Genomic DNA, 25,896 nt, shown 5'->3' on the forward strand with positions numbered 1-25,896 from the left:
ATTACTTCTAGGTCTCATTTCCTTCCCCACCACATGATAATAACTCTTGAAAATCCCAAAATGTTTTCAAGTTTAATTATAAGCAAGTGCTATTGCGATAGGAATGAGGCCAATGCAATTTGACAATACTCAAATTAAGAATATTTATATCTCAAGACCCTGAAATCCCAAGCATGGATAAAAACCCTAATCTGTGCTTTTATGCCTGGAATTGGGCAGTTGTCCTCTGGGATGCTATAATCTCTTCTCAATAATTAACTACATAATAATATTGCCAGAATAATTCCTTAAATATTTCTTTTATCATGAAATTCTCTTATCCCAAATCATGTTACAGCTTCTAATTTTAATCACCCTTTATAAGTTAACCATCTTATATATTAAGCTCCATTTTAAACTTCTTTCCCAACATGTTTATCCCTGGCAGTTCTTTCTCTGTCCCACAAATTTGCCATAATGGTTTGTTCCTCAATAACTATCCTCATCATCTCTTCTTTGACAGCAATGGCCTTCTCTTTAATGTAAATTCCTAAATCTTTCCCATTCTTTAAGGTTATGCCTCCTCTGTTTAGTTCCCCTGAGCTTCTATTTCTGTTAGGTTTCTTTTTTTGCTAAATATAGAAAGATGGAGCCCTGGCTGGCGTAGCTCAGTGGATTGAGCTTGGGCTGCGAACCAAAGCATCACAGGTTCGATTCCCAGTCAGGGCACATGCCTGGGTTGCAGGCCACGGCCCCCAGCAACAGCACATTGGTGTTTCTCTCTCTCTCTCCTTCTACACCCCTTCCCTCTCTAAAAAGGAATAAATAAAGTCTTTAAAATAAATAAATAAATATAGAAAGACATTTAATTAGTACATTTTTTCTTGAATTCCTTAAATATTGTAATAAAGCACTACTTAAAACAATTGAACACTATATACAGATATTAAAATACAAAATTATATATATGCAATTGATACTTTTTCTTTTTGATTAGTAATAAAAATTGGAGAATTTGAGAAAATAACAGAATAACAGAATGTACCTACCATTCAGATTTACCATGACTATTAAATTTTGCCATATTTCCCTCAGATTTTACATATTTTGAAATGTGTTGTATATATTAGTCTGAAACCTGCTTTTTCATTTCACGTTTACTGTGTATTCATGCTAACACGTGAAGATAGTTTATTTGAGCACTGCACAAAACACTGAATATACCATGATTTTTTCATTATTTCCTCCCAAATATTGCATATTTACGTTGTTCCCATTGTTTATCTACAGCAAAGATATTACAGTGAAACTGTACACAGTTCCTTTTGGTTTTGTTCCTAGAAGTGACATTGCTGGATTTTTTTTATATATATGCACTTTCACCTCGACTATATATTGCCACATTGCTCTCTGGTATAACTATACCCATTTATACAGCCAATGGTAGCATGTAAGAATTCTTATTTCTCCATTATGTTTTCCATTAGATTATAATTGAGGCTTTTCCATAATCTGATATATATGCATAGGTATCTTATTTTTGCTATAAGAGTTCTGTGGACATTAAGCATCAGGATGGAAGTTAACGTCTTAGACAACAAGAAACATCGGAAAAGTAAGGAGAAGCTACATCAGAATCATGACTAAGTATGTGTATAACTTTGATTGGACTCAGAAAACACTGGGAGATTGAGATGCCAAAAGCCAATAGGGTGGGCGAGACCACTGCTTAAACTCTAATTCTTTAACATGATGGAACTCATATGGCATGGCTCATAGGTAGGGTTAAGTACATACAAATATTGGCCAACTGTGGGAGTTATTTGTTGTGGTTTGAGAAGAGTTGTTAAAGTAAATGTGACACTTACTGGGGGGAAGTGTTCTAAGTGAGAATATACGCCAGAGAGCTGTTGGTCTATCTGCTGAGTTCTGACCATTCTTGTGAGTAGCCATCCTTGAAGATTTAATACAATTTTCCTTGTCGTGAAGAAAAAAGAATGAGAAACTGTTCAGAAAAAAGAATTTATTTAAACTCATTTAAAAAACTAATAAATTCATTTATTCAACAAGAAATGAAGGGTTGGCTTAGGAAAAGATATCTGATGTAGGGACTGTTTCATCGGTTTGGTAACTTATTTTACTAAGTCATCTCACTACTAAAATTCGGAAAATTGGGACTTCCGGCCAAGATGGAGGTATACATAGGCACACTGTGCCTCCTTGCACAACCAAAAGAAGGACAATGGCATTTTAAAAACAAAAACAACCAGAACTGACAGAAAATCGAACTGTATAGAAGAACGACAACCAAGGAGTTAAAGAAGATACACTCATCCTGACCGGTAAGAGGGGCAACGGTAAGCAGCTGGGTGGATTGGACTCGCACGGCAAAGCAGCGGCAGGAGAACCCAGCGAGGCATTGCATTGTTGATGGGACACAGCATCCAAGGCAGCTGGTGGACCTGGGTGGTCCCGTATTTGCACACAGATAAACCGGGAGAAGCAACTGAGGAGCGGGACAGACTGCGAAACCCAGGGCTCCGGTGTGGGAAATAAAGCCTCAAACCACCGATTGAAAACACCTGTGGGTGTTGAGGCAGCAGCGGGAGAAACTCCCAGCCTCATGGGAGAGTTCGTTGGAGAGACCCACAGGGTCCTAGAACTTACATAAACCCACCCACATGGGAATCAGCACCAGAAGGGCCCAATTTGCTTGTGGGAAGTGGGGAAAGTGGTTGAAATCCAGCAGAGAGCAGAGCAAGTGCCATTGTTCCCTCTTGGACCCCTCCCCACAAACAGTGACACAACCATCAACGTGAGTTGCCCCGCCCTGGTGAATGCCTAAGGCTCCACCCCTTACTGCATAACAGGTGCGATGAGAAAAAAAATGGCCCAAATAAAAGAACAAATCAAAGCTCCAGAAAAAATACAACTAAGTGATGAAGAGATAGCCAACCTATGCAATACATAGTTCAAAACACTGGTAATCAGGATGCTCACAGAAACGGTTGAATTTGGTTTCAAATTAGATGAAAAAATGAAGGTTATGCTAAGTGAAATAAAGGCAAATGTGCAGGGAACCAATAGTGATGAGAAGGAAACTGGGACTCAAATCAACAATTTGGAGCAGAAGGAAGAAATAAAGAATCAACCAGAAAAGAATGAAGAAACAAGAATTCAAAAAAAATGAGGAGAGACTTAGGAACCTCTAGGATAACTTTAAATGTTCCAACATCCGAATTATAGGGGTACCAGAAGGAGAAGAGGAAGAGCAACAAATTGAAAACTTATTTGAACAAATAATGGAGGAGAACTTCCCCAGTGTAACAAAGGAAATAGACTTCCAGGAAGTCCAGGAAGCTCAGAGAGTCCCAAAGAAGTTGGACCCAAGCAGGAACATACCAAGGCACATCACAATTACATTACCCAAGATTAAAATTAAGCAGAGAATCCTGGAAGCAGCAAGAGAAAAGGAGACTGTTACCTACAAAGGAGTTCCCATCAGACTGTCAGCTGATTTCTCAAAAGAGACCTTGCAGGCAAGAAGGGGCTGAAAAGAAGTATTCCAAGTCATGAAAGGCAAGAGCTTACATCCAAGATTGCTCTATGCAGCAAAACTTTCATTTAGAATGGAAGGGCAGATAAAGTGCTTCTCAGATAAGGTCAAGTTAAAGGAGTTCATCATCACCAAGCCCTTATTATATGAAATGTTAAAGGGACTTACTAAGAAAAAGGAGATAAAAAATATGAACAGTAAAATGAAAGCAAGCTCACAGTTATTAACAATCACACCTAAAACAAAAACAAAAGAAAACAGCTAAAACAAGAACAGAACCACAGAAATGGAGATCACATGGAGGGTTATGAACAGGGGAGTGGGAGAGGGAGAGAGAGGAAAAAGGTACAGGGAATAAGAAGCATAATTGGCAGGCAGAAAATAGACAGGGGTAGGGTAAGAACAGTATAAGAAATGTAGAAGCCAAAGAACTTACATGTACGACCCATGTGTGGGAGGCCGCTCTGCATGGTGTGGGACCAGCTCCCACTGGGAGATGCACAGGACCCACGCCCATAGATAGGTTTTCCTGTGGGGAATCAGGCCAGCAATGTACCTAGGCCACTATCAGTCTTGCTTTTTGCTAAAACTCCCTCACCCTGAATTGAGGACTTTTACTGCAAAGCAACTTCCTAAAAACCATGCTAAACCTTCCAAGGATCAGTGTAACAATCCAACTACTTTTGCCTTTTCATTTGCAAATATCCCTCTTCTGTGATGTGATTACTGGCATCCTCTCCTTTGCTTTCTGTACAAGGTAACCACCTAAAGTGAGCCTGTGCATAGTTTATGAGGATCTTCTTGTAATGTCCTCAGTAAGACAATAAAAGCTCATTGGAGCAAGGGCTGAGGCTTTTGCTCCCCTTGAGAGAAAAGCTGTGCCGTCCCTTTTCCTCCACCACATTGAGTAATCCGTGTGAATGTCTCATTTCATCCATAATGACACAGATCCCATGAGCCGGGGGTCTGTATCACCCATGGACATGACCTGAAGGGGGGGAATATGGGTGGGAGGGGATATGCAGGGTGGAGGGGAGTGAAAGGAGGAAAATGGGACAACTGCAATAGAATAGTCAATAAAATATATTAAAAAATAAAAAAAAATCTGAAAATCCACAGAAGCATCACTCTTCCTCTGAAGGCATAGTGAATGCTGGCATGTGAGTAATTACTTTTAGATTTAAGGTGATAGAAAGCTTACCTCCAAAAACTTAATAAGAATAGAAATGAACTCATTAGAATGCCTATATCCAAAATCTAAATAGAGGTTGAGTAATAGCAGAAACACAAGTTTGAAGAGAAGGAATTTAAATCCCCAAGTCCAATTAGAATCAATCAAGACATTTTTCTAGAGTTAAAGGGTTTGAATAAATAAGAAAGAAAATTAAGCACTTCAAAAATTGTTCAACAATTTCCACAATACCATCAGTTATTCTTCCCACAGTAGTATCTGACAACTTTTATGCAAATTCATGATTTCATCAGGTCTTACACATCTTCATTAATTAAAACATATAGAAAGAAGACTGAAGCAAACAAAAGATTAGCTCAGATGACTCAAACATCCACTTTAAATCATAGTTAAAATTTGTATATGTTGACACACCAGAATTTACTGTTTAATTAAATATAATTTCTATCAGTGACCATTCAAATGTCCTGAATGCATTTGTGTATCTTTCTAGTGCACTGGTGAAGTGTCTGTCCACATTTCATGCACGAAGCAACATGCAGTCCCTGACATGAGGTTTTCACAATCCATTGAACAAAAAGACAAGTCATCAAAATTAGATCAGATAGAAGAATGCCAACTGGTTTTAACCAGGCACTATGGCAGCACAGCCCTAACTTAAAATGGGAAATCAGGGACCTTTCTTCTGTGTTTCTGGGAGACCTTGTTAGAAGTCTTAGAAAAAACATTTTTAAGTTCCCCTGATTAGTAGCCTCTCTAAATAAATGAAAATGCTAGCCACAGGAGGCAGGGTGCAACAAAGAGATTGACCGGAGGGTTCTCTCCACACCCAGAGAGCCAGCACTTTTAGCCGATGACTTAACAGAAGGAGACAGTCGGTGGCATTCCTTCCCTACTTCTGCAGCCCATCAGAGCTCACTTTTGGAATTAATCAGTTCCACAACCTGAATCCACACTCTAGGGCCAATCTGGTTTTTAGGCAGCTGGTAAGCATTTTATACTTAGACATTTCTCCAACTGCAATACCATATGGGTTCTCTAGTTCTGTCTTTATGATTGCTGCCACCACAGAAAGTTTTAACATGTTCCCTTAGCTAGAGCTGTTTTGGCTACCTGTGCCTCAGGCCTCCAATCTTGTTCAGTGTTTGTCATGAGAACGAGGGCCCAAACCACCTGTCATATCTCCTTTATAATTTTGGTCATTTGCCTAACTAGAATTTTGTTACATGATACCCAATCATCTCTTGTCAAAACACCCACCAGAAGTTCATTTGTCAAGTGCTTTGCTTCCATGGGATTTGAGATATCAGAACACACTGTCTGGAAGCATAGGCTACAGCATTAGTTGAAGGTATAGTTAGTTCCTGGCTCTTGGACTCATTCTCTGACTTTTGGTGAGTCACCCAAACTTTTTGTGCCATAGTTGACCTTTCATGTAAAATGAAGGTGATCATGACAGTATTTACTCAATGGGTTGCTGCAAGGGTTAAACTCATACAAAATGTCCCAAACAATGTTGGGCACATGGGGGTGCTGGGTGACTTTAGTATTGTTCCCCGATTACCATCTAGTAGTATAGATTTTGTTGTGAGTTTGAGCGGAAGTAGGGGTTCTGATCATCTCTGATCTCAAGTTTTTCATGCCCACTAAGTTTGATTAGCAGTTACAATGCAACACAACATTTCAAGAGATGTACATTTTAAAATGGAGTTTGAAACTTTTATAGTAATGTGAACATCATTTTTAAAATAACTTTTGTAGAAGGCCTTTACATGTTAAGAAATGCAAAGAGGCCCCGGCTGATGTAGCTCGCTGGATTGACCACGGGCCTGTGAACCAAAGGATCACTGGTTCAATTCCCAGTCAGGCACATGCCTGGATTGCGGGCCAGGTCCCTGGTAGGTGGTGCATGAGAAGCAACCACACATTGATGTTTCTCTCCCTCTCTTCCTCTCTTTCTAAAAAATAAATAAAATCTGAGAAATGCAAAGAAGTTTATTAAAATGTTTTAAATCTCAAGAGTTCATAAATTAGAAATAAGTTTTGGTAAATTGACAGAGAAGGGCATGTACTCTGTACAATAAGAACATCTCTTTACACCAAGGTCTGGTACATTCTGTTAAGCTCAAATCAAGTAAAAATCACTCATGTGTTCACAAGTGTACAAAAACTCTACAATCACCTTTTGCATAATTCTTTTTTCAGTTAATATTTTTCTGATAGTCTTGTTAAGTACAGACATAGTTGGTTGAGTGAACAGAGAAAGAACAGCCTTTAACAAAAATAAAAATGACAAAGAAAAATGGAATGTGGGTGGTAACTGAATAACGAGCTAAACCTTTTTTATAAAGAGCCTTAACTTTGTCAAAAGTTAATAAGTGCTGCTTAAGGCTTTATAATTGCTTCTTACGTAATTTTTGCAAAAGAATTGCCGAGTGAAAATGCAAGGTCTTTTTTTTAATCTCAAACCTTTAAGTTGATAATTTTAGTAACTTATTAAAAAGGTCCACTTTCTTTTTCTTAAATATTTTGTTAAAAATCCCTGAAAACTCATTTTCTTTATTACTCTTCTTATCACCATCTACATATACATACATAATGTTTCAGTTCAAAGGAAATGCTTTTCAAAACTATATATTATCAATTAAAATAAAAAGTATAAGCATATACTTTCTGTTTCTTTATTGAATGACCATTTTTCCTTTGAACTATTCAGATACTTGTTTTGTGTTTGGAAATGACAAGGTATGATTCAATGTACTGACAAGGAAGGAGCAAAACAATAAGAAATCTAAGATGATGCTACATTTTTAGGTAAGATCTACTCAGCTTCCTGTATGTCTAGACGTGGACTCTCCAATGATGGCCACCAGGTTCACGTGACCACTGAGCACTAGCAAAGCTGCCGATGTCATATTAATTAAATAAGGAGGTCACTAGACTGATGTGGCTCTAATGCCTCAGCGATTTATACCAACAACCCCAAATCTAAACATGTAAATGCCTCTGGATTAGGAAACTGAATCATAAGGAGAACCAACCACAAAAAGCCTAGGTTTTTATTTAATTTTTTAGATGAAGTTTTTTTATTGTTTCTGTTATTATAGTTGTCCTAATTTTCTCCCTTCAATGCATCCACCCAGCGCCCACACCTCCACAGTCATTCACATCATTGTCCATGTCCATGGGTCCTTCATATGTGTTCTCTGATTAATCCTTTCACCTTCTTTCAAATAGTCTTCATCTCCTTCCTCCCCTCTTACAGCTGTCAGTCTGTTCCATGTTTCCATGCCTCTGATTCTATTTTGTTCATTAGTGTATTTTGTTCATGAGATTCGAGTTATAAGTGAGGTCACATGGTATCTGTCTTTTACCTACTGGATTATTTCCCTTAGCATAATATTCTCCATTTCCACCCACGCTGTGGCAAAAGGTAGGAGCTCCTTTTTTCTTTCTGTTGTGTAGTATTCCATTGTATCAATGTACCAATTTTTTAATCCACTCATCTACTGATGGGCACTTAAAACAGCCAAAGTTTTTAAACTGCAGTCAATCAATACTTTCTTATTTCTAGAAAAGTTTTTCCCTGAATTCCTGTTGGTAGAACCACTTCCTATATGGTGCTGCCCAATTGGAATGGATTTTCACTCAAATAAACTTGTTTTTCAAAAAATTTATTTATTGGTGTTAGAGAGAGAGAAGAAGGGGGAAGACAAAGAAAGAGAAAGAAACATCAATTTATTGATTTGTTGCCCCATTCACCGATGCATTCATTGGTTGCTCCCTGTATATGCCCACAGCATTGGCATATCAGAATGATGCTCTAACCAACTGACCTACCTGACCAGGGCTCAAATAAACTCTTAAAATATTTAATATGCCCCATTTTATCTTTTAACACTGGTCTGAATTGAGATGTGTATTAGATATGAAATACACACTGGATTTCCAAGTCTTAGGATAAAATAAACATGTAAAATGATTCATTCACTAATAATTTTTATGTCAATTACATGTTGAAATATAGTATTTTAGATAGATTAAATAAAATATATTATTAAAATCAATTCCACCTGTTTCTTTGCAGCTCCTAGATGTTTTTAAATTTAAAACTTTATGTCGTATGTGACTTGCACTTATGTCTGACATTGTATTTCTGTTCAACCACGCTGATAGATAAACCGCCTTGCAATTTTCTAAATACCTGTAAAAATATTGTGCTTTAAATGAAAACATAGTTATTCCAATGCATCAAGGAATTATAACCACTCCATTACTTAATATCCTTTTCCACTTAAAATTGAGGATATTAAATCATCAAACAGATATGTTCCAAGAACACCTTTGCACACACGAACTGGCATCCTGCAAAAGGTTTTGGACCTCAGACATGTAACTCCCAAATCTTCCTCTAATTCTCTAAGTTACTGGCTTGTTTTGACAGATATCTAGGCTTTCTTGTCAAGTCATAGATTTGGATTCTATGCACTTCCTAAGACTGATACTTCCTTCAGACCTTGCCTTCACCTTGTCTCAGTTTCCAGAACATGAATCTCTCACTCCTTGTGGACCATCTTGCCACTCCCATTCAGAGTCCCAATGGCCTAGGAACAAAACAATCAGTAACTGTCTTAGCCTGTGCCATACCTCAGATTTGTTTATTTCTTAGAAGTTAGCTTTAAACTCCCTCATTTGACCTCCTCTGTGTTCCTGGACTATTACACAGAGTACGGTCAAGAGTTCAAATTGTGTTTCTAAGTATCCCCAGAAAGGCCAGGCCAAAGTCATAGCATCAATGCACTGGGATTATTTTTACCACAGAAACAATGCAATTTTGAAGCAAGAATTAACTTGTCCAGCTCCTTTTTTACATATTGAGAAACTGAATCTTAAGAAAGTAAATGACTTGTCAAAACTGCAGGACTAGCCTTGCAGGAGCTAACATCTTGTTCAGCTCCTTTTTTACATATTGAGAAACTGAATCTTAAGAAAGTAAATGGCTTGTCAAAACTGCAGGACTAGCCTTGCAGGAGCTAGACTCAGGCCCTCAGCTCTCTGTCCAGTGTTTTGTGTTTTGGTTTGTTTTTTTAATCTACCCTATGCTCTTTCCTCTCTCCAATATGGTAGAAGTAGCAAGGAAAAATCATTGAAATGCATTTTTTTCATATCATTTTTTGTTGTTGTTCAAATACAGTTGTCTTCATTTTCCTCCCACCACTCCCCCACACCCCGGCCATCCCCACCTCCCACGCTTGATCCCACCCCACCTTGGTTTTGTCCAGGTGTCCTTTATAGTTATTCCTGAAGACCCTCCCACCTTTCCCCTCCATTGCCCCCCCCCCCACCTCCCTTCTGGTTACTGTCGGTTTGTTTCTAATTTCAATGTCTCTGGTTATATTTTGCTTGCTTGTTTAAATGCAAAATAAGCAGTTTTCCAATTTTCTCCTCGTAAATAAACAATACTTTCTTACTTGTATTTCATAGCTTTTAACATGAACTAGCTAGAACTTTGTTTGACTGCAATAATTCTGAACAATTAGCTTTTGTCACAAATTGACTCTTAACCAATTTCCATAGCTTCCTACAGATTTTACAGGAAACATTTGGGTGAAATTCCAAAGAATTTCATATATGTGTGAACAAATTTCATGTAACACAAATGGCCATAATGAGGCAGAAATAATTATGTTTATGACATTCCTTTGAACCGAGGGGCTGGTGGAAGAGATGACCTCAAGGTTGCATACAGGAAGTGATGGTCGATTGGGAACCAAGAAGGTGAAATGCACTTCTCTGAGACATCTTGTGTGTTCCCTGTTCTTTTTCAGACTGGCATTCTGAGCAGCATTCTCTGCTGCCCTCCAGAGGCTCTAAGGGCCATTAGAGAGGGCGGCAAAAAGAGGAACATACTCAGGTGTATGTATGCAGCTCAGTAATTATTTTTTTTCTCTAAGAATTCTGCACCCATGTACAATGTGGGTTCCCCACCCTGCCCCCACACCACAAAACAGTTCTCTGGACACCAGCTGAGTTTACTACAGTTCAACTCAATTCTGACACTATCTTCCAGGGCAGCAATTTTCAACCTTTTTCATCTCATGGCCCACATAGGCTAATTACCAAAATTCTACAGCACACCAAAAATATATTTTTTGCTGATCTGACAAAAAATAGGTATAATTTTAATTCATTCACATCAGATAGCTACTATTGTGTTGGTTGTTGTCTTTTTTTTTTTTTTTACCTGACAGACTGAGGCAAAAGAGGGCAGAGCCCCTGCCTAAATAGTCAATTGCATGTCTTAAAAATTCTTGCAGCATTCTGGTTAAAAATTACTCTTCTGGGAGACAGGATCAGATTCCACAGGCTTGGAGCTCAATCCATACAAGACTGTCTGCACTTTCAAGGCCAATTGCAAATCTAGGTCATCACCTGTGCTCTAACCCACTAGCTGTGGATACAAGAGTCCCACAGTCCCCGATTTGGGATGGATTAATGTGCTGGAGTGGCACACAACTCAGAAATATTTTACTTACCTAAGAGGATATAACTCAGGACCAGCCAGAGGGAAGAGATGCGTGGGGCAAGGCAAGGAGACAGGGCACAGAGCTTTTGTACCTTCTCCAGCCACCCCTCTCTCAAGCATACCTCTCCAGGCACTCCAATCTGAAAGCTCTCCGACTTGGTCTTTTGGGGGGGGGGTATGAATATATCATTACAGGGATATGGCTGATCAGATCACCGGCCATTTGTCATGGCTCTAACCTCCAGCTTCTCTCTCCTCCCTTGAGGTTGGAGGTGGGGGGTGGAGGGACTAAAAGTTCCAACCTTCTCTACCAAGGTTGGCTCCACAGGAAACCAGCCCCCGGCCTTAGGTTTATGATATATTCCTAAAGTCATCATTAAAATAGCAAAGAAACTTTTGTCATTTTCCTCACTTAAGAAATTCCAGAAACTTGTGCCAGAAACTGGGACCAAAAGGAAGATCAAATATAGAGTAATTTCTTAGTATAAATCACAATATCACTGTAGAAAATGTTCAGAATAGGCAAATCCTTAGGGACAGAAAGTGGATTAGTGGGTGTCAGAGACTGAGAGAAGCAGTTAATTTGGAATGACTGCTAATGGTTATAGGATGTCTTTCTGAAGTAATGAAAATATTCAGCAATTAGGTGACTATACAACTTTGTAAATATGCTAAAACCATTGAATTGGACACCTTAAAAAAGTTAATTTTATAGTATGTTAATTGTATCTCAAAAAAATTTCAATCCTGCAGAGTACAGAATGCCAGAAAATGAATTTGTCAGAATACAGTACATTTTTAATAATTATAAAGTCTAGGTGTAAGTGTATGGTTTTACCCTGTACAATTCCTTCAACATTACTTTTTAAAATACAAAAAAAAAATGTCTGGGAAAGAAATGCACATAAGCAATAACAAGAGAATAATAATAATAATTTTTTAAGCTGCATAAAGTAGTCATCAGGGCCAATAAAAGAGACTGATGAATGTTCACTAAATTTAGAAATTAGAGAGATAACCTCATGCAAAGCAGACCTAATGCACACAACACATGCCACCTGCGAGGGTTAAACAGGAGAGAAACTAGAGACACAGTGCAGGCTGCAGGGATGAAAGCACCCAGCCTAAGAAAAAGTCTTCTGAGAGTTTATTAGAGCCAAAATGATCACAAGTGCTGGGAAGGGAAATCTCAGCAAACAGAGAAAATGCTCTGGAGAATGGCAGTTTTGCAGTTCATTTATACATGAAAGTCAAAGGAGGAGACTCAAGAGAGTTACCTGAAATCCACTGATGGTAGATTACAGGGGCCAGAGAAAGCAAAGCAAGGATATCTCTGGGATTGAATAAAAAGTAAAAGAGAGACACTTCTTTTATATCTTGGGGGAGGGCAGGTACAGGATAGTGAATAATTAACACTTACAGCAGGTTACAGCAGTTCTGTGGCCTCTTGCTAGGAGAGGTGGGAGTGCCCTGAGGATGTGGAAGAGGAGATCACTCAGACATTTGAGAGGTTTGTTATTTCAGATGCAAAAACACAACCGGCTCTCTGAAGGTAGAGAGTGGCCTTTGTCCAAGGAGCCACAGGCCTAAGACGTGACTGCTTGCCACGACCCGCTTTTAGTTGGGATTTTTTATGTTCAGACCACCCTAAGTGGCTACTTTCTGTCTCTGAGTTTATGAAGCCATAGCCATGCCTCCCTGGACTTGGTAGGTTTGGGCTGCGGCCCCTTTCTTGTCCACAGCTCCTAGAGCAGAAGCAGATCCTTGCTTCCATGGTATTAATTCATATTTAAACTAGACCATGGTAAAATCCAAATGCTGTCCCTGTCTCCTCCTTTTCTCAGCCCACCCTGTGCTCCCTCTCATCTCTCATTTTGTAAGTGGTCGTTCTGTCATGTTGAATACGTTTTGTTACTATGAATGTCATTCAAAATTTTTATTATTTGCATATGTTCTTTCATTTCTGAAAGACTGTGAGCACTTCAAGAGCTGATGTCATTGCCTGTTTATCTGTGTGTTCCTTCCCCACACCCCTCGCCTTGTCTAGTCTTGTCTTCTCATTTTGTTGGTCTAAAGAAAAATAGCATTTGAGACCATGTCTGAGAGGAGCCATTAAACTTTCCAACAGCAATGAGTCTAAATTAATTTAAACCTTATACTAGGTAAAATCCTAAAATGCATTTATAAAAATAGCATTAATAACGTGACAAATAACATATCATTTTTATTGAAGCAAAAACTGTTGAGAGGCAAGTGGAAAAAATAATTTATTGCAGATTCTTTTACACATTAACATAGAACATTTACACATATATCAGTGTGTTGATATGAAATACTAAATTGACATTTTTACACAAAAGTAATTGTACTATATTTTATAAAGATAGATATTAATAAATTATTGAGACATTTAAGGACAACAGGCCAACTATTCCAATAAGAATGCATTCTATGTTGTAATTAAACTAAGTTTTCTGAACATGATGCCCTGGATATAACCCCATCCTTCTAACGTAAGAAGAAAAGCTCATTTCTGGGAATAAAAGGCCAGGGATGGCTCTGATTAACAGTGTCCCAGCTTATTCTTGGAAGTGGTTAGAGTCCCTAACACATATCCAAACCTAATGTAGTAGCTTAAATACTGCAGCTTTCCAGAACAGTTGAATGTGGTTCATGAAACTTAATACAAAGGATACAATACAAATCACAGCATTTTAGAGGAATTATAATTTGCCACATGATTTGAATGAGCAACCAAATATTTTTAATAACAGAAGTGCGTGCTCTATATTTCTTCAGAGAAATTTACATACTTCAAAATAGTCATTATTTTTTTAGCATGGTAAGTTAAAGCTTACTTTGGGAGTCTGAAAATAAATCACTTTTTCCCCCTAAAACTTACAATTCACTCCTTTAGAAAATGAATTCTACAATGATATACACCAACATGATATAAAGTTTGTTATATGTTATAGTCATTAAAATATACATATATATATATATGGAGTGGGAAACAGATTTGGGACTCCATGGTCTGTATATACAAGGCCAAATACTGTTCAGTTTCATTTAATTAAATTCAACAGATATTTACTGGGTGCCTACTACATACAAATTACCAGGTTTAGCAATGCTTGTAGCAAATTTGAAGACACATGAAACACATATCATCCACATCTAAAAACCGAACTTCAGATAATATATTAAACCTGGAAAAGAATCAAAAGCAGGGCTAAAGCTGAATAATGAATAAAGATATGCCTAGGAGAAAGGCTTGGGGGAATTGAGAAAGACAAAGCAGGACTCTGGATCCATACGTCGGTTGCAGTTGCTCCCAGGCCTGCCGCATGTCAGGGGATACCTGGAACTGATCACGGTCTTCTTCCCCCCAGTCCACGATTCAGTTATCATCCTGCTTTGTTTCCTTAGCAACGTGTAAGAAAAAAAGGGGTTAATTGTCAGTAATAATAAATCCTACAGTACCCTGGGGAAAAATCGTTTTCTGTAAGAGTATGATCTGCATTCAGACTCTTCAGTGTTTCAAAGGCATCCCCCATGACTCTGGGTGAAAGAGGGCCACCCAACTACAGTGAGCAACACTGGAAGTAAAGTTTAACTTCGCAGAAAGCATCACTAAGCATACCAACCCCAGAAGTAAATTATTTAGTGAAAACAGCTGAAAGAGGGTAAAAATAAATGTTTTAAAACTTGGCATTCCATTCCTTTTAGGACTTGGGGCACTTTAAATGCATTTTTAAGGAATGTACACCCATGGAGAAACAAACGGAATCAAGCAGTCTCACCCTCTTTAAAGAATCAATATATCAACAGCGGAACGAGGTGGCAAACTTGTTTCTGCCGCAGTACGCTGGGAGTGGGGAAAGGCAGGGCCTGACCTTCGTGTGTACAGCCCACTGGCAGTCACAGGATTCCCCTTCGGAGGCCGGTGTTGCCCGATACACCCTAGCACATGGGTTCTGGCTGGAGTACAACCACAGCTCTTCCATGAACCCAGAGCTTCCCTAGAAAATCATTCATAATAGATTCTGGAAAATTATAAATCACTCTTCTCTCTAGGGCAAACACACAAGGGATCAGGATTTCCAAAGATCCTCAAACAACTACAGTTGGAGACAGCTTGGCCCTTATGAAGATCTGAAACCTCATGGTTAAGAAACTCTGATGCCGTTCTCACAATAACTAGGGGCTGAGTGAACAAGGTCGGGGGTTCTCCTCACAGCCCACCACCTCAGTCCTGTTTGAACCAGATGGCAGAGGAAGAACAAAAGAACAGGTCTTCTCCATTTAGTGCTTTTGGTTTTAGTGCTTTCAAAAGCCAGCAACCAAAAGCATCCCCTAAGAAGTATTTATTGCTCTAACTGGCTCATGAATGGCATAATATTTCTGCTGCTTTACTTGAAAGTTCATTTCTGTAACTAATAATTGTTTTCAAATGAAGTGTATTCTCAGTGATTATGATTCAGCTTGCCATACGTACAGACTGTCTTGAAAATAAAAAGGGCTCTGACTAGTCATACCTCTGTTCCTGTATTTTGTCTTGAGAGAAACCAAACTTGCATTGGTTCTTTCTTGCCTTTCATGGACACCGGGCCCCTGTGCTCCAAGTGGAACTGTGGATCTGAATTGTCTGGTGTCATAAGGCATCTGAAAGATCGGGCAGGGAGCAAGGAGAGAATTATGGAACACAGTTGCCCAGAGAAAGCGACCTGTACCACAGTTAGGAATAAAGACACAGCAAGAACACACTCTGAAGTTGTCCATAAAGGTAACTCAAGGTTTTCAGAACAATGACCACATTAGAGATTCCCAAGAGGGTGTGAAATGACTTAAAGTGGAAATAGTGACACAATTCACTCAAGTACAAACTAAACAATCCCGAGAGTGACAGTGATGACTGCTTAAAAGGAAACAAAACCCCTCAGAGGGTTAAACCACGTGCAGACAGACATTTTCCTTTCAAACCCATAAACACCAAGGCATGTTCTCTTACCTGTATGTATATTCAGACACATTTATTTTCCCCTTTTCTCCAGTGGTTTCTGTTCTGCTTGTGAGGTTGACAGTATTTCCAAAAAGACAGTAACGAGGCATCCTCTGTCCTATGACACCTGTGACGACCTCTCCAGTGTGTATCCCTATTGTTATCTGCAGAAATCAAAACTTTGCTTCAACAACTTCAATCACTAACACACTGATATTTGCTTATTTTATATTTCAGAATAATGAAGAGTCCTTGTACAAAAAGCATAGGAATTCCCTAGAAAACTCAAGTGTATCACATACAAAATGAAAATCCTCACAAAATCTGTCCGCCATTCCTTTTCTAAAGTCTGAAGACTTCAAAGATGTGAACCCAGCAAATTACATGGGATACAGGAAAGAGTTAAAACAAAACAAAACAAAACAAAAACAAAACACTAAACCCAGAAGGGACAGAAGGTTTTGTATCATCATCACAACTTCCAGTACCTGGGGCTAACTAAGTAACTTCAGACAGGTGAAGAGACTTGCCACCTCTGGAAGAAAGTAATGCCGTGGGATCTTTAAAATATTACAGTCTTTGTTGTGAAGATACCCTTCCTTATGAATAATTAATGATTGCCTGGTCAAGAGTGTGAATCAGCTGTCTACGAGGGTCTAGTACTACTCTTTTAATATCTATTTTATTTACTAACCTGAACAGATTCGCCATCGACTTGAACCTGGCCAGCAATTTCCATCATGTCCAAGGCCAGGTGGCAAATGGATCGTGCATGGTGGATGCAGGGCTCTGGTAAACCACTCACTGTCATGTACTTATCACCCACAGTCTCCACCTAACGTAACACATACGGTTAGATGTTGACGAGTTAGCATAAACATGACTGTTTCATTTGCCCCTTCTATACAAAGAATATTTTCCAAGGCTATCAGTAACATCAAGCTTTCCTCCACCTTAGTTCTTTAAAAATTCTAACAACTCCAACAACATAAAACTTTGTAGTTATTTGAAATTTACACACTGGCATTTGAGATATTTGATTATAGGAAGGTGTGCTCTCAGCATTATTTTTCCACTTGTAAGTTTTGGTTTCTCACCTCAGATACCCTTACAATTCAGTAGAACAATGTATTTTCCCCTAAAACAGTGATAGTGTGATGGCACAAGACCTGAAATTCAATGATTTATCATGGTCATTACCTATTTATTTTTATGATATGCTCACTGAGTGTTACACTGTACCTCAGAAAATGACTATCAGATAAATAGCTCTGGTAGCACTTACATTACCCCAGATGCCTGGGGATAATGTAGTTAACATTCTTTCCTTTATGAAGCAATATTCCACTGACTCCATTTTTCCGATACTATACTCATTTGTCATTGAAACCAAGGGCAGAAATGCTCTATGCCCATTTATGTTCTCATGCTCCATGACTTCTTTACCGTACAAAGCATTTACACTTTTCAATAACAATGTCTCTTACAAATCATTAAAATGAACATTATGCTTATACTATCTGTGATAAACAACATGCACAGATCTGTTATTGCAAATGCAAAAAAGCTGCTGAACATTTCATTTTAACTACAGAATCATCTGCTCCATTCATTTCAGTTACAAGAAAGAGAGTGGTTTATAGCAAGAGGCGATTATTTAAGTTGAATAATACTAGCCACACGGAGGCTCACTATGTATCACAGCTGCTGTCAGGGAACTGACCACAGTGTCTTTGCAGGGACAGTTTGAACAGCACTGCATCACAGTGTGGTCAGGACTTGCCTTATACACAAATGGATTCTTCCGGGAGTCGGTCAGTGTGTCAAATCTGGTGTAGAGGTCGTTGAGAAGGTTGACAATCTTCATGGCCCCTTCGCCAGATGCATGTTTGCTACAGAAAGCATTGAAGCCCACAATGCCACTGAAGAGGATTGTCACATTGTCATATCTCTTAGCAGGCACGGGACGCTTGTGTCTCAGCTCATTGGCGACAGATGGAGGAAGGACAGAGTATAGCAACCTGTTTAGTGGGATTAGGAAACAGCCATGGTAAGAAATGTTGGGCTAAGTTTTGTGGATCTACAGACCATTTCATAGAACATCAATGTCATTCACACTGTGAAGGCCTGGATTCTTTTGGGACAACCTCTAAAACTAGTTTCAAATATTGCTCATATTTATAAGTAAAAATAAAACATCCCCAAGAAAAGCCAAGTCAAACCAAATCAAAATCAGCCAAACACTAGACAAAACAAAAAAAGTCAAAGTTTTCATTTGTAGCTCTGTACTCTGACCCTGCCATTATGATAGTCACAGTAGGGAAGTTGTCATTACCGTTCGAGACACCATGAATAGCATGCTTATGTCTCTAGAATAAGAAACTGATCTCAATGGTTGCAAAGTAATATTGAAAGAAGCAGATTTCTCCAATCCCATTCATGCCTCACTGTCCTGTAGAAGAAACTGGTAAGACAGGTGGACATTGGCCTAGAGCACATTTTGTTTCTACAGTCAATATTGAGACTACAACAGTATCAGAGACCATGCTGAGGGGACAGGTAAGGTAAACACAACAGGAGAAGAATCATTGTTGATGGATTTACGTGGAGAGGAGCAGGAACCAGGGAGATGTTGGGGCTCTTGGCATGAGGGCTCAGAGGAACAAATGAAGGCTCCTCCCCTTTTCTTCTCTCTAGTGAGAGGGCACACTATGCTAAATTCAGTGTACAACATGGAGCTAGCTGAGCTCTCCTCATTTTTCCTAGCTTTAGTGGGATTTCCCCAGTCTTTCATTTTAGCTTTCAAACAGAAAATTTTATAAAATATTTTAAAGCTATATTTGAATGTTAAATGTGAACAGAAGAACTACTTAGCTTTAAAGGAAATAAATAGTAAAGGGTTTATCATTATATCACCTCGAGAAACAAATTTCTATAAAAAAAAACCTAAACCTAGGTGTTGTTTTATTATAATAGCCAGAGCAGGATACTAGTCAAACTTACAAACCCATGTGACTTTGAACCTTAGTCATTAGAAGTGTATTATGAGCTCCACAAAATGTGGTATTTTTCATGGACAAAGTTGTACCACATACCAATAAAACATATGTTTGAGTTGTTTGTCAAGCAGTGGAAAGAATTTGAGCTGCTTGTCCCATATACTTTCTGAAATTTTCAAAACATCTGAATAGATTTAGAAGTTTAGTAGGACTGTGGCAAACATTAAGTGGTGTCAAAAAAAAAAAACGAAACCCAGCTTTCACTTTCATTATACAAAGGCCAAGACAGTGAATTAGGAAGCTATGGATAAAGACAGGCATTGAATGGCATTCTCTACTTCATGCATGCCTCAATAAATAGTTAGCTGATGCATTTAAGTGTGGGCACAGCATTCATCCTTGGGCAACTCCACATATGTCAATGCAAAAAAAGTATGGAGAGTGATGTTGTTTCCAAGATTCTGGTATTCAAGCTGAGTGAAATAGTTCTTATGAAAGTAAGACAGATCATTTCAATTCTCCAGCAAGATATCTTCTTGTTATATATGTGTAAACATTACAATTGAACACACAAGGCCCTGGGTAAAATATCTTGTGAACATCAGTGACTTACTGCTTTTAATGACTATAGCAAGTCTAAGTAGTATGCATGATGTGTATTTGTTTAAATGAATTATTTGAAAATGAACTATTACTTTAATGTCACTTGCCCAATATTTCCTAATTTAATCTACCATTCATAGAAAAATAATAATAGCTTTATATTTTGATTTTTTTGTTAATGTTTGTCTTCACAGATAGAATTGTTGTCATTACAAGATAACATTAAATCTGTCAGATTCCTATCAGCCAAGTTTTAAAACAATTCAGTCCAAGAAAAGTAATCTTTTAAAAGATAATGGCCAATAAGTTAGTGCCCAGTGTAACCCTCAGAACTTAGCCCCTGACACATCGAGGATGTGCTGAACATATTTCTTCTATAAAGAAAAGAATGGATAGTTGGATTTTATGCATTTGAATTACTCTAATGATTATCAGAGAAATGTATTGGCATTATTCCACCAGCTTAGTTTGTAAAGCTAGGAAACATATGCCCACCACCACTAAGACTGATTTTTCTCTGTGTATACAGTTTTATCCTAAGTGATGTGGAAGAATTTATTTACAGCTCCAGAGCTCCAATGGCCCCCATGCCTTTCCAGTGTGAGTATTAATCTTTACTGCAGTAAAGTCACAATCCACAGTGCCTAACAGCTGTGCCCTTCTTTACACACAAGGTTACAGACTTACGTGTCTGTCTTTTTCTTTTCATCTTCCAGGGCTCTTAACGTGAGCTGCAGCCTGTCTGTTAGGATTTCCAGTTCCTGGGTCAGTTTGTATTCCTCTCTGAACTGTTCTCCCAAAAGAACGAGATCACGTGTGGCGTCGTGCAGAGGGATGTCACTCAGATACAGACCTCTCCTGGTCAAATCGTCCAGATTCATCACACTGTTATACAGAGAAAGGAGGCAAAGGCATTCTCAGTCATCACATGACAATACCAACCGTGATTACTGTCAGCGAGTATCACCCTGCCATCTCCTAGCATACTAACACTGCTCGGGCTAAAGAAGGAAAACATCAGAGAATCATGCCAAGAATAAGACTTCAGTCGTCTAGAGAGCTCAAAATCTACCAAAGAATAATGAACTTGAAATGGATGGTGCCCAAATTGCACGTTTTGATGCTATCAGCTTAAACTGGAAGATAATGACAAAAACTGCCCTATGAAACCTGCTCAGTTACTTAGCACAAGGCCGTGATTTATTATTACACATTTTTCTTGTTACCAAGAGATGAAAAACAATTTATCTTTACTCTTTTTAGCAGGGATATTATGCTTCTTTTGAGAAACTAGTTCATTTCTTCCTTTGGGAGTCTGTGACTCTTACAACTGATTGCTTTTCCATTTTAAATATGATGATTAAAAGTTTACAACCAGACGAATGACTCATCTTCAACGAGTATTCTATGTGTGGATGACTTTCTGAGATGCATTTCATATGCTACTCTTACTTCTGATTTCAATTTCTTCTACTCTTATTTTCTTTGGCTAATTTTTCTCATTTATTTGCAAGAGCTTTTAAATTTGCTGTTTCTTTGCAACATAAGTTATTTTTAGCATGATAATATTTATTGATTCAGTGAAGATCTAGTACATGAAAGCAGCTTTTTAAAAATTTACTATTTGGTTTTAATGTCTTAAGGATATATTATTGGTTTGAAATCTTTAAATGCAAAGTAATTCTGGGCATTCATGATAATAATTTCTCTAAAATTGCATAATTGAGTAGAGATTTTACTGAAGAATTATGGATTACTAAAATGTCTCCCTATAATAGATTCTCAGCAGAAATATTCATAAGTCAAAGCAAAAATTAGCATTCCAGTTTAGAAACAAAAAATGATCAAATAGTTTACTAGTGAAGCACCTGGTCTCTTTAGGTTTTGTTAAAATGTGTATGTAAGTTAAAGCTCACTTGCAGAAATAGATCCTTCTGGAAAGAGAACAGATCATCTGCTAAAAACTATAAAACATCTACCCATAAGCAGAGGAAAAATATTATAAGATTAAAATAAAAATACTGAGTTATAAAATGTAATCAAACTATGTCTTTTTTAATATTTATTTTAATACACTATAAACATTGTTTCTAAATTTGAATTAACTATCTTGAAATTATTTATTTTAGAAGTAAAACTGCCCTTAGTTGACTTTTCTTATAAAAAAGTTGACTATATAAGTTGTAAACTCAAATTACACTTCAGAATAACTGCAGATTAGCCATAGGATGATCTAGTGGCATAAACATTCAGCAAATTAAGACAAGGTAAATAAAATAGAATACATGATTTCTTCTGAATTTATTACAAATGTTAACTGACATTATCTTTGTCATAGAGAGGTATACTAATAAGAGTTGTAAAATCTAATTCCACTTCAAAATATGTAGACATGATGAGAAGGAACATGTTATTAAATTCCTTTGGTAGTTAAAGATGGGCACTTATATCCATTATAATTCATCTAAAATGTATTACCTTGGCGAACACAGAAAAAGTATGCTATCTGCTTCAGGTAAGTAGATCATTTGACCCTTGAGACGTAAGCAGCTGATCTCAGTCCCAGTCAGTTCATCCTCACATTCTAATTTCTCCACATCCAACAGTCCTTCCTGGAGAAGGCAAGACATAACCATTAACTTTCTCCCTGCCTCGCAAATTCATCACAAAAAAGGACACACAAACCTCATTCCCCACCAAACCACAAGGGAGAGTAAGTGCACCGATTTGAGGAGGGGAGGGCATTCCACCAGAGTTCTGCCGAGGCATAAGCATAGTGGCTCCCTTACAAACACAGCAAACAAGCGAATTGACTGTCTCTTCAAACTCGGAGAGGCAGTAGCTGTACTACTGTTCACAGGTTTATTTGAAGTTTCTAAGATTAGTTCTGATTTTCCATTACAGTTATAAGATACAATACCAGGTCTTAGCAAAGAATAAACCAAGCCTCTCCACTCCCCACCCCTGTGTTCACAAGGAAACTGGAAATACTTCCAAACACATAAAGTGTGTGTACGTAGAACTTTTGGGAGGGGTGTAGGAAGGGCGAAGCGTGCACTTGAAGACATCTTTCCTCTGCCAGTCCCAAAGACAGAAACTGTGAGAGCTGTTATCAATTATCAACTGAATGAATACTTTACCACTCTTTTTTCCCTACAAAAAAAAATGGAGCCATGAAGAAGAGACACCTTAAGGAAGTAGATGAGGTTTTTATTTAAAAAATCTTTATTAGCTTTTCTGACTCTAAAATAGGACTGTAGCTATACAGGAAGTAAAAGATAGAAAGTGGGTTGTCCTAGCAAGACATTCTCCACACTTACTTTTATTAATTCTGATCAGATGACAGAGTCCCATTGATTCTCAGGCAAAGCAAAAATCAATAACATTGCCTTTGAAACAGGACTCCCTTTGAGGTTTGCTTTTGATCTCACTATACCTCCTTTGTCTTGTAGAATAACATAGCTGCTACTTTTCCCTCCAGAACATTTCTGGTATATAATACATCTTACTCACGTTTAATAAATAATATCTTAATTACCTTGCTTCTCAATACAAAAACCGTATTGATGTGTGAAAGGATCCCATGGAAACTAATGTCAATGTGAGGACGGACCAGAGAGAAGACAGACAAAAGGCTGCAATTGCCAGGTTGGAGCTAAAATGTAGATACAAAGGAAAGAACACAATTATTTAAAACAATTTTATTTGATATTAGGTTAAATTTTTATTTGATATCAGCTCTCAATTATATATAAGTACAGAAATACATTAATCTGTGGGAAAGTTTCCTCAGCTATGGACTCATATTTTGACCTGTGCAACTGTGATTAAACGGACATCAAATAGTTTCATGAATATAAAACCTCACATGGGTTCAGATGACTGGGATTCAAATATAAGCTATTAGAAATAAAAGAAGCATTTTCAAAGTATAAAAAAGTAGAAATTTATCTCTTAAAATGTAGCATGAGGTGTTAAGTGCCAATGGCTTAAAATGAAGTTTAAATATCAAGAGCACTGGCAAACACAGTTTATTAAGAGATGTTAATAATAATAATAATAATAATAGCAGTTATTGATTGCTCATAATGGATAAGCGGTTCAACTAAGTGTTCTTCTTTTGCTCTCTCTCTTCATGCTGTAACAAAGGGAAAACTGGCAGAGAGAGGCCAAGTTACACACTTCATGTCATACTATGAGGGAAAGGCAAAACCAGCTTAAGAGCCCAGGCTTCCAGATTTATAGGTTTATGCCTGATCCCATTTAGGTTAATCCCAAATTATCAAGTTTCTTTAACTACAAGCAAAACATATCTCTAGACACATGTCATGTACAACTCCAAAAACTGGTAGAATAGAAAGGAGTAACTTTACAAATGGATCGGAATAATGCAAACTGAATGTAGACTCGAATCATTGTCCTTTGATGCTTTTTCTACTAATTCCTATGTTAATAATCTCTGTCATTTTCCTCTTTAGTGTTTTTGAAATTCTCCCTTTTCCCTGCAAATATCCAAGGTTGATTTGAAAGCTATTTTCAAATAGTATATAGCCAATGAATATGTATTCAAGGAATAAAATAGGTGAAAATTGGTTGTTACTAGAAAGTTACCCATTTTCTCATTTTAAAAGGATTCTCACTATCCCTGTTATTAAGAAAAAATATATATACCTGTTGTAGGAAAAGTAGCATTATGGTTAAACACTCTAGCTCATATTTAAACAACTTATGTCATATACAATGTGCTAACCATCAACTAATACACAGTAAAAAGGTTAAATAAATGAAAAGTCACATGTAATGATAGCACCTTTATGACCCTTTGTCTCAGACCCCAAGGAAGCATGACGTCACTTACCTGGGGAAGCACTCTGTATATGGCATTGCCACACTGAGTGACCACTAGGTCTCGGTCAAATATTATGTGAAAAGGAAAAGCTTTGCAGAAGGTATAGGGGCTGATGCGTGATTCCTGGGTACCATTTTCTTCAAATCTGTCAAGATCTTCATAAAAATCCTCTTCTTTAGATTCTTTTTCCTCAATTAAAAATTGAGTATGATCACATTCTTCATTTCTTTGCTGAATAACCTGGATGTCAAAGGGGTAAATGGTGTTAATGGTCTGCATTTCAATTTACTTAAAAGAACCTAAATGCCTAAGAAACTGGTTTGGAAAATTGCATTTAGAGGGCTAATATTAAAATTTTAATATATGCAAATACTGCACATGCTTAAAATAAAAGAACAATTGTTGTATTAATACCTTGGAATTATCACTTAAAACTAAAAGTCTGTATTATCAACCTTTTTCAAGTTTGAAATCTGGCTTCTTTCTCCAAGTAATCTAATTTTTTTAAAAAAACAAAACTTTTAGTTCCCAATATGAGATATTCCAATGATATTTCAGAGACACACAAAATCCACAAAAAGAAAAAAACAATGGACAGTAAAATAATATCTAATTTTATATTTTAGAATTTATCCATTTTATGTGGGGTTTTTTGTATTTTCAAGGGCACAGCTTACCCAGTTGCATATCCTGCTGCTTTCCAGCCAGTGTGTGCTCACAGAGAACAGACTAAATGTCATGTGACCTTGAGCAATGTATAAAAAGAAAAATCTGCTGCTGCAAGGAAAATAGTAGCCTGTATTCCTTTAGATCCTTGCATTCCAAAGCCAAATATAGAAGATTTCTGCAGTTGCCACTGCTATGGTTTATATATGTCTCTGGTGAGGTCCACTAGCTGCAATAATTAAAGGTAAATTCCTGAGTGTCACCTGTAATTTTCTATGGTTTAGAAGTGTCTCCATGACTGATCATTACCTTCATGTCGATTTCTGTGCCATGGATTTGCTGAGCTACCGTTTTAATGATTCCGATGACAATATCCTGAAGTCCTTCTCTCTCTGAGTAGTAGTGCAGAATGAGGCCTTTGCCCTTCTCTGCATCAGTGCACCTGAAGGAAGGTGCACGCATACCGGGGTAGATAGTAGCCAGGTGGTCATGCAGAGCATCTAGGTTCTGCAATAGAGAGGAAA

At 37.7% G+C, this 25,896-nt stretch overlaps 1 protein-coding gene across 2 annotated transcripts in view; it reads right to left on the reverse strand.

The window, feature by feature from the left end:
- Positions 1–13,502: 13,502 nt before the first annotated feature.
- Positions 13,503–25,896, reverse strand: part of GUCY1B1 (guanylate cyclase 1 soluble subunit beta 1) — a 31,574-nt gene continuing 19,180 nt past the window's right edge. The window contains exons 5-14 of one of the 2 annotated variants that reach the window (XM_028521077.2): positions 25,682–25,879; positions 24,716–24,946; positions 23,396–23,512; positions 22,336–22,469; positions 20,545–20,742; positions 18,039–18,276; positions 16,950–17,090; positions 16,265–16,419; positions 15,792–15,918; positions 13,503–14,677 (exon numbers count right to left, since the gene is read on the reverse strand). In XM_028521077.2, coding sequence (XP_028376878.1) covers positions 14,654–14,677; positions 15,792–15,918; positions 16,265–16,419; positions 16,950–17,090; positions 18,039–18,276; positions 20,545–20,742; positions 22,336–22,469; positions 23,396–23,512; positions 24,716–24,946; positions 25,682–25,879 — 1,563 coding nt within the window. In that variant the 3' untranslated portion in view covers positions 13,503–14,653. The remainder of the gene's footprint in view (positions 14,678–15,791; positions 15,919–16,264; positions 16,420–16,949; positions 17,091–18,038; positions 18,277–20,544; positions 20,743–22,335; positions 22,470–23,395; positions 23,513–24,715; positions 24,947–25,681; positions 25,880–25,896) is intronic. The other variant, XM_028521078.2, reaches the window with a different exon arrangement.

This window comes from Phyllostomus discolor, chromosome 8 (genome assembly GCF_004126475.2).
Source record: "Phyllostomus discolor isolate MPI-MPIP mPhyDis1 chromosome 8, mPhyDis1.pri.v3, whole genome shotgun sequence".
Lineage (NCBI taxonomy): Eukaryota > Metazoa > Chordata > Mammalia > Chiroptera > Phyllostomidae > Phyllostomus > Phyllostomus discolor.